Below are 15,582 nucleotides of genomic sequence, written 5' to 3' on the forward strand. Positions count from 1 at the left end.
TTAAATTACAAATTATCCTGAGTTTAATTTTATTGTTATCAGTATAGCTTATGGAGGGTAGTTTGGTAATAGAATGTGTTGGTATATATTTGCATTGACAGTGATTTGGGCCTGTTTTCCACTAACTGGGTCTTAAGATATCTCTGCTTTGTGGTTCATATAGGTATCAGCTATATATATTCCCAGATGTTTCTGTTCTGTGACACCATTATTAGTTAGTTATTTTTTGACTGGAAAATATGCCTCCATTGAGTATATGAGCTTTTTTAACCCTAAGTTAGTCATCAGTCTGAGGTTCTAGTACTCTTAAGAAACTGCTCATTAAAAAGAACAGCTGGCTAGCACCTCAGATATGAGCCATTGCTAGTGTGATGTTACAGTCCTTCTCTTTTTTTTTTTTTGACTCAAAACCAATTTTTTTTTCTTTTCTAACATCTTTATTGGAGTATAATTGCTTTACAATGGTGTGTTAGTTTCTGCTTTATAACAAAGTGAATCAGCTGTACATATACATATATCCCCATATCTCTTCCCTCGTGCGTCTCCCTCCCTCCCACCCTCCCTGTCCTACCCCTCTAGGTGGTCACAAACAGTCCTTCTCTTTAATGCATTGGTTTATCACACTTAACTGCTTCCAGGTGTTTCTTTTGTGTTTTATCCATTTTTACTTATTGACACATAGCATATACAAATAAGAATGCTGTGTCACAGGTGTGGGTCGTGTGTATGCTTGTACTTAACTCTGCTGTAAGGAAAAATCTGCATTCTCAAGAACACGAGAAATTTTATTATCAACAAACTCAGATCAAAAAATAATTGCTTACTGGGACCTCCCTGGCAGTCCAGTGGTTAAGACTTTGCCTTCCAATGCAGGGGGTGCGGGTTTGATCCCTGGTGGGGGAGCTAAGATCCCACATGCCTCAGGGCCAGAAAACCAAAACAGAAGCAATATTGTAACAAACTCAATAAAGACTTTAAAAATGGTCTATATCAGGGCTTCCCTGGGGGCTCAGTGGTTAAGAATCCGCCTGCCAATGCAGGCGACATGGGTTCAATCCCTGGTCCAGGAAGATCCCACGTGCCGCGGAGCAACTAAGTCCGTGCGCCACAACTACTGAGCCTGCGCTCTAGAGCCCGTGAGCCACAACTACTGAAGCCTGCGCGCCTAGAGCCCGTGCTCCGCAACAAGAGAAGCCACCGCAATGAGAAGCCCGCACACCACAACGAGGAGTAGCCCCCGCTCGCCACGACCAGAGAAAGCCCGCACGCAGCCATAAATACGTAAAAAAATAAGTAGATAAATAAATAAATCTATTAAAAAATGGTCCATATCAAATTTAAAAATCCAAAAAAAATTGCTTACAGTATTTGTTTTTTGGGGGGTTTTTTTGGCTATACGGCTTGCGGGATCCTAGTTCCCCAACCAGGGATCAAATCTGTGTCTCCTGCAGTGGAAGCGCGGAGTCCTAACCACTGGACCACCAGGGAATTCCCAGTAATTTTTTTTTCTTAAAAAAAAATGATTAAGACATTTTTAATAGCTATGTGTGTATAATTGTAAAGCCTAAACATTACTCAGCAAATCAATTGATGAGTTACATTACGTTTTTATCCATTTTCACTTTTGCCTTGGAATGATGGTCTTTCTTTCCCTATCACTGCCACCTGTCATTGTAAGCCAACCACTCTCACCATATTTATAATAAACAAGGGACAACTTTATTCAGCAAATGTAATATGTACAACTGATATTTCTGGGATTTACTTTAAAATAATAATGTAGAAGAGGAAAGATTATAGATAAAATAAGATTGGCTATGAGTTGGTTGTTGATTAAAACTCGGTAGTCTGTGAGTTCATTACAGAGTTTTCTCTGGTTTTGTATTTGTTTGAAATTTTTCATAATAAAGTTTTTTTAAGATGCAAAAAAATAGCATATCAGACAAGATAAGTAGTGTGAACAAAATTTTGAAGGAAAAGAAACAGATGAATAGCTAATTAACAAAGGTGGTCTTCCATTCAGGCAAAGGAGTTTGAACTAACCCAGTAGGTATTAGGTAGCCATTGTAGGTTTCTAATAGTACAGTGATAATGATCATAGTTATTTAGCGTCATGGGAGAATGAAGAGTAGATTGGAGGGTTGAGAACTCAGTTAGTGAGAGCAGTTCACTGCAACCTTGAAATGATAAGGAGGTGAGTAGTGTTGGTGAATGGATGGATAAAAGATAATCTGTGAAATATTTCAGAGGAGAAAGAATAGCTCTGCATCTAGGCTGTCAGTCAGGTGCTAGTGCCAGCACAGTGAAAAGGAGAGGTTTTTTGCCTCATTGGCCCAGGACTTAGATTTGAACCATGTCCGGTGTCATAGTGGAGTATATACCAAATGATTTGTAGCTACGTTACAAATTTAGTCAATATTTTGGCACTCTGTCTTTTAGTAAGTCAATATTGACAAGCTTCTTGTAGTTTCAAACTTTTTTCTCTTTCCGAGGGTAATTATAAATGGGAGGAATCATATATACTACTGAGGCAGAACTGCTAGAACAGAGCTTTGATAGCTTATTTGAAACTGAAGAGCTCAAATCAACAGATGCCAGCTAGATGGCTAGCATTTGTTTTTTCATTACTGGGAAAAGAAATTTAGAGCTTGGCGCTGCCTTCTTTTAAATGAATTTAAAGTTATGTCATGGGACAACCATAAGAAAATACTTCCATTGTGTAATAGTGCATTATCTAGGTTTTACTTTGAAGATCCCATCCCAAGTTTAGTGAAAAAGCAATTGAGATCTCCTACTTAGTATAAAAGAATTTTAGAGGATATCCAGTGCATCCAGTCAGTAGTCTTAAAAGTGTATCACAGAATTGTTGAGAATTTGCAATTAACTTTCGTGTTAGGGTTTTCTTGTAGGCTGTAGAGAGTCTTCTAAGGAAGAAACTCTATGAGGAATGTTAGAATTGAAATTATTTTGAACATTACGGGAAAATGTAGCCTTCCCACTGTGTTTGTAGGAGTGTAAACTGGCTTTAACTTTCTGGAGGGTGGTTCGGCATCACTAATAAATGTGCTCATGCCCTTCTAGCAGTTCCACTTCTAAGAATGTGTCCTAAGGAATTGTTTATACACATGTATAAAGAAAGGCATATGTACATGCCCATTCAATGCAGCATTGTGTATATTATGGAAGATTAGCAACAATCTAAACATTCTCCTGCAGAGAATTGATTTAAATTATAGTAGATCCATAGGATAGAATACAGTGCTGTCTTTTTTTTGTTTGGCTGCATTGGGTCGTCATTGCGGTGCACGGGCTTCTCATTGCGGTGGCTTGTTTTGTTGCGGAGCACGGGCTCTAGGCTCACAGGCTGCAGTAGTTGTGGTGTGTGGGCTTAGTAGTTGCGGCTCGCGGGCTCTAGAGCGCAGGCTCAGTAGTTGTGGCACACGGGCTTAGTTGCTCCATGGCAGGTGGGATCCCAGACCAGGGCTTGAACCCGTGTCCCCTGCATTGGCAGGTGGATTCTTAACCACTACACCACCAGGGAAGCCTCAGTGCTGTCGTTTAAGAGGAAGAAATAAATTTTGTACATGCGCATATAGAAAGATGTCCAAAACTTACTACTAAATGAGCAAAGCTGATTAAAGAACAGTAGGGTTCTCACTTTCATCTTTGGGGAACTTTGGGAAGTGGAATTATGTGAGAATTTCACTTCTACTTTTTATGCTTTTGTAATGTTTGTATATTTTTATAAGCATTTATTATTTCTTAATAAGTCAGTAAAGATACAGCTGTTGGTCAGGAGCGGATCCCCGTTGTGCACATCAGAATTGTTAAGCTTTAAATTCCTTTACTGCTAGATACTTAGCCACCTGGTCTGTCAAATAATCACAGAACACGTATAGTCAGGTTCTGTTTGTCTGTGTTTTGAAGGTTCTTGCTGCCCATTGTTCTTCATTCTTCTTCATTCTTAATAGAATTTTTCATGAGACCAATCAGTGAAAAGTTTTGTCTAAACAGTTTAAGAGATTTATAAAAGAATCTGTTTCTGTATCCCTCTGTGTCACTGCTAAAAGATGGAGTGGTTTGGGGTTTTCTTTCTTTGGGGGTAGGGTGTTGTTTTCACTTCAGGATGACTCATGAATTGTAGAGACACACTTTAGGATTTTCTTTTCCCTCATAGTTGTAAAGACGCAATACTTTGGCACATAGGGAAACCGAAAGAGTTTTTGCAAAGTGCCTACCCTCTTCTACTTGGATAAGAGAAACTATTATTTTGGGGGGGGCGGGGGCTGCGTTGGGTCTTTGTTGCTGCGCGCGGGCTTTCTCTAGTTGCGCCGAGCGGGGACTACTCTTCATTGTGGTGCGTGGGCTTCTCATTGTGGCTTCTCTTGTTGCGGAGCACGGGCTCCAGGTGCGTGGGCTTCAGTAGTTGTGGCTCGCAGGCTCTAGAGCACAGGCTCAGTAGTTGTGGTGCACGGGCTTAGTTGCTCTGCAGCATGCGGGATCTTCCCAGAGGAGGGATCGAACCTGTGTTTCCTGCGTTGGCAGGCGGATTCTTAACCACTGTGCCACCAGGGAAGTCCCAATAGAAACATTTTAAAATAAAACTTAACATGGTTTTTATACGTAGTAGAGTTACATGAGTAGTTACTCACTTCATGATTGTTGAATGAATGAATGAAGAAAACCCTGACAAATCTGGGTAATATAAATCCCAAGAGAGCCAGGAATGTTAATCTGGACTTGTTTGTCTAACGTAGTACCAACAATAATTGGTGCTTAATTTTTTAAAAATTTCTTTTAGGGAATTCCCTGGTGGACTATTGGTTAGGACTCTGCGCTCTCACTGTGGAGGGCTCAGGTTCAATCCCTGGTTGGGGAACTAAGATCCCACAAGCTGCTCAGCAGCCAAAAAAAAAATTTTTTTTCTTTTAATTCAAATGTTGCTATCTAAAGTTAGTAGTAATTACTTTAATAAATAGAGCCTATACATTAAAATCCTAATTTTCTTCTAAACTCCACTACTGTGTGTGTGACTTCTTATAAGTTAATACTTTTATAGCTCTGTTTCTTCATCTATAGAATAATGAATTAGACTCTGAACTTAAAACTCTAAATTTTTTATCAACCGGAGAAATTTTGCCTAAACTACTGAAAATATAAAGATATCAATTCCTGATAAATATGTATAACTCACTTTGTCTGGAGTAAGTGAACATGGTTCCCATTCAGGGTTTGAAAATGAAAACAGTAAGGATTTAGAGGAGGCAAACACAGAGGTAGGAGAGGTTCTTTTCCTATCTAGTATGGAACATGGCTCTAAAACATGATCAGAGGCTTCAAACACAGTAGGACAAAACCTTTAGAAAGTCTTTAGAATATAGCTCTTTAAAGAGGTAAATCGAAGTTCATTGAGGGTATCATCTTTATTTGACACTTAGAAACCTAAAATTTTCCTAATTGATTATTGTTAAAGGCAGAAAGAGTCTGTGCATCCTTGGTTAGTTTAGCAGTAAATATCTGTTTATCATAGTTAAATGAGTTGTAAATAAAATATTTCTTCAGTGTCATCCTAAAATAATTTAAGATTGTAGTATTTAGTTTCGTTATTTACAGAGTGTACTCTTATCCTGTTACTCACCCCCACCTCCCTTCCAAGCACAATGAAATATGTCTTCGCCTCTATAATATTGCCATTATTGAAGTTTTTCATGGGGAAAGAAATTCTTACTATGGACTGAAGTAGGATTTTTTTTTAATTGGGTTTTAATTACCTCCTACTCTAGTAAGTTTAGAGCTTTTGTAGACAGTTTATTGTGCCAAGCCCAGTAGCCCCTAGAGGGAGTATAAATTTAGGCAAAGGAGCCAAGGGATAAACACGTGTTGAAGGAGAAGAGGTAGGAGAAAAGGAAAACTTTATCTTGGCTCTAAATTACTAAATAATGATGTTTCTTTAGTCTCTCTTAATTGTTTATCCCAACACGTTTGTCTTTTCTTCTCTTCAGCCCTGAATTTCTAGATCCTTTGCCTGTATTAACTTGCTTCAGATCGTAAGCCTAACTTATAACTTACACTACCCCAAGTACATGAACTTTTCCCCAGATCTCTGAACTCTTTCTCTTTTCTTAGAGTACATCTCTTATTTTCCAATAATTCTTATTTATTTATTCTAAAGCTTATCACTTCTCTCTCCTAGACTTTTTTTTTTTGCATGTTTCCTACATATCCTTTTCTCACATGATTTACTTTAGCAAAATTGAAATATACAGTTAGAGATGAGTGAAAATAATTTTTAGCCACATTCAGATTATTAGTAGCACCTCCTCTTTGTTTACATATATTTTAAAGTTCCAGAGAGCCACTTAAATTATTATTTGCTACAAACACTGATCTATCTGTGTGCACCTATGTCAGCAGTACAGGTATTATTCTTTCTACTGTACACTGAGAAAACAGACTTTTGAGACATTGTATGAATTGCCTGAGTCACTGTCACGATTCACAGAAATTTAGAGCAGGAGGAAACCCAATGAAGATTTTACTTTGAGGAACTTAAGTCTCATCTATAAAAAGTGATTTTTCAGAGATCACCAGACTAATTAAGTTATAGGCTAGAACTCAAATTTCCTAACTCCTAATACAGTACTTTTCCCTAACATACTTTTTCTCCTCCCAAGATAAAAGCTTTATGTTAACAGTACAACGGCAGTGTTTTTCCTCAGTATCTCAGTTTGGGTTGGAAATGGAAGATAAGCATATAATGCAGCTGCCACATTAGTTCTCAAACAAGTTGGTTGTGTAGCTAAATGTACATATATGTTTACTGCTTTCTTAAGTGTTATGTGATTTAAAAATTGAGGGTATAATCATACAAAAAAATCTTCTAATATTCTCTCTGTCTTCCCTTTTTACTGTGTAGTCATTCAAAAGTAGGAAATTTAAGTATTAGAAGTATTTAAGAATAATCTCAACTTATATGTATAACAAAATTTTGAATAATCAGTAGATTCAGAAATTGAATCTTAAAATTAGTGGTTATTTTCTTTTAACCCTTATTGAAAATTTTTCTGACATTTTTTTTCTTCTGAACTGTGTTGAATGTATTCATTTATTGGCCTATTAAAAATTTTACTGCTTCAGAGTTATTCTGTATATCTGTTGATTTTTATTATTTTAATAGTTTAAATATCGGCATAGTAGATTGGGCTGAACACATTGATTTCAGAATACGTTTTAGAAGCTTGTGTTTTTAGTGAATCCCACTTTAAGGGTTATTGCTTTCAAAAAGAAGAAATTTGGTTAATTGTCGCATCTGGCTAGTTGGAGTTTAGAGAAATGAGGTTTCTTGTATACAGAGTCTTTTATTTAGTATGCAAGGCAGGAAAAAATCCTAATAATTTCATAACAATACTGTGTGAACAACCTGATACCAAAGCTCTGAAAAAGAAACCAGGCCTAGGAGATGATGAATCTAATCTAGGGAGGATTTTTTCTTTTTTTTTAATATTTATTTATTTATTTGGTTGCGCCAGGTCTTCGTTGCAGCATGTGGGCACCTTAGTTGCGGCGTGCGTGTGGCTTCTAGTTCCCTGACCAGGGATTGAACCCGGGCTCCCTGCACTGGGAGCACGGAGTCTTAACCACTGCGCCACCAGGGAAGTCCCCTTGGGAGGATTTTTAAGTTGAGGATGTTTTAGATTCTAAAATAGTAAGTTGTGGCTAATAGGATGAAAATAATCATTAACCCTCTTAAAAGATCTGAAGTAATATTACTGCCCTTGAGAAAAGTGGGCATTGCAAACTGATATTACTCAGCCTACCTTTTGTGTCAGCCTAAGCAAGAAGAGATTTTTCTCTCTTTTTGTAATACCTGCCTATTTTTAACATATTGAGTTTCACATAATTTCAAAAATGTCTATAAAATATACCTTTCTGGCCCTGAATTAGTGAGTGTGCATATTTGTCTTTACTTTGAAATCTCATAATTGGGCCCTGGGTTGCAGAGTGATTTTAAAACTTAGGGAAGCCACTACATCCCCAAACATTTTTTTTTTTATAAGAATGGGAGAAAAGTAAAATTTCAACATAAATATCTTGCTGTTAGCATGAGAATTCATAAAAATAAAAATAATCTCAGTGTTTTCTTTCAAATGTAATGATAGAGGATAGATATTATAAAGCCAAAGGAACTAAAAAGGGGCGTTTTGAGAAAATGGCGTATTTGTATATATCTAAATATATATTCACTAACATGTTTTGTCAGAGCTCAAAACTGAGGAAGAAATTTGACTTTCTGGTGGTTTGTGGAGAGAGTTGATCAGAGATTGCTTGATCAGAGATTGCTTCTTGGCTAAGTTGCTGTCTGCATAGGCTGTTAACAATTGTTTCTCTGGCAGCAGATCTTGTTCATCAGGATTGCATCATTTCTGGGAGAATGGCCAAGGTCCACAGCCACAGTACAAAGACTGTCTGAAGCATATGAGGCCTGTTCTTTTTCTGAAGCGGCACTCCTCTTCCTGCCAGTCCTCTTCACAGGATTACTGAAGCAGACTTGTTCTGAATTTCTTTCATCGGATTGGCTGTTTATTGGACTCTTGTCTCCCAGCTGCTTCCGGCTCACCTGGCTGATGCAATTTCTTTTTCTGAAATCTCTGTTGGAGTTGTTCTTAAAACACTTTTTGTCTGTTTTCTCTGAGAGTGACCTGACAGATCACATGGGTCTTGTGCTTTCAGCAAGTCATATAGAGAAGAGACTGTCAGAATGGCAGATACAGAGACTATTGACCATTTCTGAATTCAATTAAAAAGACTGGGGTAATTATAAACTATTTCTGGCACGTTCTTAAAAGCCTTTTCCTTAGAAACTATATGTAAATGGTGACTTCTCAAAAGAGTACTCAGTACTGGGAGTCAAGCTGGTTCTGCTTCTGAGTCCAAGAACTTAACTACAGTTCCTGGGGGGTCTGATGGATTGTAGTTAAACTGAAATGAAATTGAAATTCTGATGCATTCATTTTCCCTCTACTGTATACTCATGTACTTATTTCTCTTTTTACTCCTGTCCTTTTTTCTTTCTCATTTGTTGTTGCTAAAGGAGTCTGTTTCTTCCTTTGTGTAATTCTTTTCTTCCTTCCATGTACTGTTACCTTCATACCTTTTATTTTTACAGTTCTGAGTATGCTCTTTTAAAATTGTTTCTAAAGAATAGTTTATTTCCCAATTTTTAATAAAAAGTTAGAAATCCATAAGATATCAACATAAAGAACATTTACTGTCTACTGCTTGGTAACTGGAATCTCAAACACAGCTCTTTTCACATACATGATATAACATTTCAGATGTTGAAACCCCTTTCTGGCTAATGTTAAATTTGACTTTTTCCCCCCCAAGTCCTATGTCATCACCTATTTTCCTTTTCTTTTTGGAGTGTAGAAAGCTAATTAAAGCTCTGTTTTCTACATGCTTTCCATTGTGTAGTTGACCACAAATGGATTCCCTCTTGTCCCTCTTTCTATAGTAGGACAAGAGGGTAGGGGGAAGAAAGGACTAATATGAACTCTAACAGATCATGGTAGGTCCCTGTCTGACTGGAGAATAAATTTGACATTTGATTAAAGAAAAGCCTCCGAATTTAAGAATGGGTCAGAGGAGGAGAGAAGCACCTCCTAGGAGAGAGAAAAAGAAGGAATCCTTGGGGAAATGGGAGAGAATTCTGATTTGAAGGAAAGAAAAGGATTACCCAGAGACAATATGTATCACTTCTTAACTCAAATAGGCAATTACCTTTTCTACCCTTTATTTAGGTTCTGGCTTTACAGGAAAATAAGATAACAAGGTTAAAGGACAAAGATACAGTACTAAATGGAACAATTACCGTTAAAATATTATTTCTGTAGAATTCTATTCCATGTGTCCATCTATGTTATTTCTTTCTATACTAATTTGCTTCTCAACTTTTTCTAGGTCTTCAGAACTACTGGCAGATAATTTTGGGGGACTTCATATTCAGAGGTCTATAAAAAGGTGACTGAGCCAAGTAAATTCTTTTAATTTGTTTTAATTTTTGTACCTCAGTGAATGCTAAAAACTATAATTTTGATATGAGTGATCATAATTTATTCAGCAAATAATTCTCAAATACCCTCTACGTGCCAGGTGCTGTTGTAGGCTGTGGAAGTACAACAGAGGATAAAACACAAAAATCCTTGTCCTCATTGAGTTTTTACTTTGGTAGGAAGAGAGAGAGACAAATTAACAAGTAAAAGATACTTTGAAACTGTTCCACCTAGAGATTTTAATTCTTATCAATTCTTTCTAGGACATATCTCCAACTATGTGATAAATTAGTAACTGCTATAACTACTTAAGCTTGGTAAACTATAGTAGGAGCCTATTGTCTTATCTTATACAACCAGGGTAATTATAGTAAAATACTGCATATAGATGATCTGTTATAAGTTCTTCAGTTAACATTTTAATAGCTACATTTTGCATGTTATTTAAGAAAGGAACTAGTCTTGGGGTTATATGAGAAATTAGGTTTTGTTATCTTTTTTTTTTAATTAAAAACACCCAATATTATAAAAGTATTATTTGGAACAGTATAACCAAGGTGATCCAAAATGCCTTCATCAGAAGAGTGGAAAGGGTCATGTAAAATTACACAAAAGGAAAATGGAAGAATTCATCAAAGTAGTTAACTACTTAATCTTTCTTAAAGTTATTTTTCACCTATCCACATTAGCTGGGTTGGGATTTCATTAAGGAATGTATTAATCACTTATTCATTTATTAAGGAGATATTATTTGAAGTGATTTTTCCATCTTTTCCTTTTAAGTATATCTTTTTTTGACTCAGAAAAATAACCACTGTCAGCTTAGTTTTGTAAGTTTTCTTTTATCTAGACACCTACATTTTTTTATGGGCATATAACAGTAATGGCTATGACAGAGGATTTTTTAATGGTGTTGAGTAATTGGCAGGGAGGGGTTCTTTACTGAAATATAACACATGATTCAGATTCCTGTATTGGTCAAAGTAGTATGCTCATTATTAGACTCTGTTCTGGTTATTTAGCCAAGTAGCCTCTGGGCTTTTTTTTTTTTTTTTTTTTTTTTTTTTGAGAATTATGCAGTGATACCAAATAGGGAAGGAGTTGTAACCAACAATCCCCAATATTTAAAAATGTCCTTTTGGGCTTATTTGATAAGTATTCTCTCTTCTGTTACTTGTAAATTTTATTTCAATTTCCCAGAGGATTAGAGAGTGTACTGCTCTCCTCTGTTTGGTTATATTTTTAGGGAAAGGAAACATTTATGTGTAAAATAGGCCCAAAGGCAGAAAGTTATATTAGTCACTTTTGTTTTATGAGCTGTAAGGAAGCAATAGGTAGGAAGATTTGCCCTTTTCATTTCAGTCTCAAGTCCAACATGTCACCTCAAGTTGAGTGGGAACAGGTATATTGCCACACAGGATTTGGAGAGTCCTAGGTCCATTAGTGAGATCCAGCTCTTTCAAAGTGTAGGTGCCAGGGAGGACTGCTTAGTTTATAGCTGTTCTAGCATTGTAAAATAATGATACAGAAGAGTATTATCTTTACGTGTTCTTAAAAATCTTGTCCTGATTCACTGTTCACTATTGGTTTTCTTTTCCATGTTAATTTGCTTCATATTTCAAAATAAGAGTCAAGCATCTGAGATCATCTACCATTTTAAAATTTGCATTGATCCCCTGTATTGACTCAATTAATATGGTATACTTTTCATTTGATTTAATTTTTTTAGTATAAATAACCATTTTCTGCTGTCTTATTTGTCTTATCATGAATCAGTGTATCAGTCATGACTTCTTTTTGTAGTTTTTTTGCAAAAATCTTTATTAACCTGGGCCTTAACAGTCACATTGACTTTCTTTCCTCCCACATAAAATGCTCTGTGTTCCATTCTTTTAATGGTTTTTTTTTTACAGAACTATAAAATCACTAATGTAAAATCAAAGTACACTTTTTCCCTTTTCACCATACCTCCAAATCTCTTAATCTACTTAATCTACTATTGTTTCTTTACACTACCAAGTTTGTTTCTTTCTGTTCCCAAACTCCACTTGCTGTGGTCACCAACTCTCAAGGTATCCTCACTGCTTTTCCATGCAAAATTTTCTAATTTTTATCATGAAACTGTACACTTTGTGGTTTATGTTTTTATTCATACCTAGCAGTGGATATTATCTCACAGATATAGTTACTAATTACATCTTCTCCCAAAATTATAGTTATTAAAAAGGTTTAAAAGAAGGAAAAGAGTATTCCATGACAAAAGAAGGCAATAAGAAACAGCTATTCAGTCAAATATAAACAAATTAATTTCTTTTATCATCATATTTAATTTGGAAGGAATAACATTAAACTATAACATTAAACTAGTAAATTCTTTTAACTATTCTGTGTCTTGTTAAGTCCTAGGGTGTCAGAAATTTTTGTTTGATAAGCAGTTGTGGAATGGGAGAAATGTGCTCATTGGTGAGCAGACTATTACTTTCCCTTTATCTGAAAAGAAAAGAATTAAAATAGAAATGAAAAGTGAGCATAACTTTTGCTACCTCACTTTGTGGAACATTAATGTAGAACATAGTAAACACGAGACAATGTTGATCCCTTGTATTTGTTTTATATTTATCCTTTAAAAGCTTTGTTCAAAAAATAGAAAAATATTCAGTAGTATTTGCAATAAATTTAAAGAACTGTCTGGTTACTAGATGTTTTCCTTTTCTGTTCTAGGATTCCTCATGTCCATAACATGTTGGTTGAGGCTCTGCAGCTCACCCCCACTCTCAGAGTGGCCAGTCTCTGATAATTGGACCCCGTGATTTCCACTCTCTGCTGTGTTGGACGTCATGAGCATTGCAATCCCTCTGGGAGTCACCACACCAGATACATCCTACTCAGATATGGCTGCTGGATCAGAGTAAGTGCTGCTTCCTAAGTAGTAGATACATTACCAGTTTGTGTGGAGACAAATTTCTTGTGGGCATCTAATAATAAATATGTGGTATTTTCTAAACCCAAGCCTAGCCCATTGTAAATGACATTAGACCTTTCCCTTACCCCCATAGAAACTGGAGGAAAAAAATAATTAGAAGCGGGAGGAAAAGAATTTGGCGGGGCGGGATTTCTGAGTAAATAATTAATAGAATTAAATTTTCAAGGTAGTGATTATGTTTTCATTTGTTTTGATGGGTGAGGAAGATTGAAATAAGTAAGTGTCACTACCTGCTTCTATAGAGTTAATGATTATCTGATGAATCGAGGATAAGGAGGAGTTCTCTCCAACTGATTTTCCTTGAAGGCCTCTTCCTATGTACTTCTCATTGTTCTAGAGTAAAGGGGCTGCAACTATATGGGCAGGTTACTTAGACATTCTGATATTTGGGATAGAAAATGTGGAAATTAGTATCATCTGTTTTTATAATATTCATTGCCTAGAAAGAGGACCTTCAAAATCAGTGGTACCAAACTTTTTTTTCAGCTAAGAGCAGCTTTAGGAATTCAGAATTTGTCGAAAAGTCCAATCCCTAAAATAGACTCCCAATTCTTGAAGAATTTAAATGCCAAATGGCAATGAAGGTAGGCCTTCATTATAAAACTTTATATTCACAGTTTAAAAATTTTTAGCCTTTTGTATCCCTTCTCTTTTAAGTTGTCCAAGATTCCCCCTGCTCACAGATTCCCCCTCTTGTCCTTTTACCTCCCTTGTACCCAATCTTCCTTGCTTACAGAAAGGAAGTGGAAGCCCCCTACCTTTCAAGACGAAGTGGCACTACACCAGGATGTGAAAGTCCAGCGAAAGAGACCCAAGGGGCCTAGGGGGCAGCACACCCCCAGAAGCCAAGTCTATTCCAGGCAGTACCAGGGATTAGGGTCTGGGCTGGAAAAATCCTGGTGTTTTGAATATGTTCAGGTCCAGTTCAGACTCTTGATCCCACAGCCACTTCTTGAGTGAGGTGGGTGTTGCTCTAATTCCCCTGTTTCTCTTGCCATTCTCACAGTCCCTGGGGATTCCTTCCCCTTCAGCAAAGTAAAGAAACTGTACCAGAACTCTGGGTTCAACTGCATCCCTGATAATAGTGGTTTTCTTCCTTAAGACTGAGAATATTAGTAAAGAGCATGTATGTTTCTTCACAAAGCCACCTAGGATAATTTAACTGTTTCATGACTTCCTTAAAGAGGAAGACTTAAAATGAAGCTACCCTAAGAAGCAGTGTATTATATTCTGGGGTCGTGTAGAATTGAAAGCAGTTTCTGGCCTTATTCCCATATAAAAAGGAAGATGGAGGGTCGGGGGGGTAGGGAAGGGTGGATTGTGTTACTTCCAGGGCCTTTTTTCCTGTTTTGTTTTGTTTTTATTGTTTTGCATGCCACAGAGATTTAGTTATGCTAATAGCCGAGACTACCAATTTTACAACTATTTCCCAAATAGAGTACTTAAAAATCTTCCTGCATTAATAGGTAATTGTGTAGTGTTAATGAATTTGTATTAAGTCAACCACTAGCCTCCTATATGGATTGACTGACAAACTGTATATGTAAACAACATTAACATTTGTGGGAAATTTCAACGAAAAGGTTGACTCAGCAAGTTTGGGGTTAGTAGCTAAGGAAAAGACCTAAAACTATTATTCTTAAAACAGGGATTTTTCCCAGAGTACAGAGCTGACTACCCATAAATGTTGCTAGGGAGTCCAGAAGTAATTGCAGAATCAAAAAATACTTCTGGCCTAAAAATTTGACTGCAGTGTTTCTATTTCCTGAAACATTTTCATCCATAATCTCCAGACAGATTTCTGATACTGTGGTCTTAGCTAATTACACAGTTTTTCGTTTAGTATTCCTATAAAGCAAGAGAATGTCAACAATTAGCTTATATACCACTCTGTTAAATTATTGATGATATTTGTTAATGCTTCACTATGCATATGTCACTGTCATGCATATTCCACTGTTCTGAGCACTCTAAGATTAAACCTGGTATTAAGGACAACATCATCAACTAAATAAAAGATCTAGACCTTACCTTATGGGATTTTAAATCTGATGGCAATGGTATGCATTATGTTTTGTTTTTGTTTTTTTGTATATTTGTAGGAAAACCTGTAGATGTAACAATAGAAGCAAAGACTTTTCTGAATTTACAATCCTGCCATAAATGAATTAAAGACATTTTCTAAGAGGTAGTGTTATAACAGCAGGTTGCATATTATACTTGGAACACAGTTGATGGAGTATATCTGTTGTAAGCATGGCTTCTGTGTATGTGCCTAGCTGTCATAGAAGTTCAAACATAGGGGAAGAAAGGCTATAAGTACATTTGCATAAAATCATTCGCTATTGAAGAGATGCAATCCTAACACTCCAAAATTTTTATCGATATTTTAAAATATAGATAAGAGCTGATATATGTGTCTGTATGTCAGAGAATAGCCTAGGAAATCCTATAGTTACCTGTCAGCATGTAACTATGTATTTAATCAGTAACCAGTATGGAAATTGCAAAGTTTCCTCATCAAAAGATGTGAGCTTAAATTTTAGT

General features: G+C 36.3%; 1 protein-coding gene across 7 annotated transcripts in view; it reads left to right on the forward strand.

Moving 5' to 3' along the window:
• SETD5 (SET domain containing 5) overlaps positions 1 to 15,582 on the forward strand; it is a 118,192-nt gene that overhangs the window by 24,241 nt on the left and 78,369 nt on the right. For 5 of the 7 annotated variants that reach the window (XM_082415569.1, XM_082415574.1, XM_082415568.1 and 2 more), the window contains exons 2-3: positions 9,961 to 10,020; positions 12,774 to 12,960. In XM_082415569.1, coding sequence (XP_082271695.1) covers positions 12,890 to 12,960 — 71 coding nt within the window. In that variant the 5' untranslated portion in view covers positions 9,961 to 10,020; positions 12,774 to 12,889. Of the gene's footprint in view, positions 1 to 9,960; positions 10,021 to 12,773; positions 12,961 to 13,771; positions 13,997 to 15,582 lie in introns of all 7 variants that reach the window. The other 2 variants (XM_082415562.1, XM_082415570.1) reach the window with 2 other exon arrangements.

This window comes from Balaenoptera physalus (assembly GCF_965194825.1).
Source record: "Balaenoptera physalus genome assembly, chromosome: 11".
Taxonomy (NCBI): domain Eukaryota; kingdom Metazoa; phylum Chordata; class Mammalia; order Artiodactyla; family Balaenopteridae; genus Balaenoptera; species Balaenoptera physalus.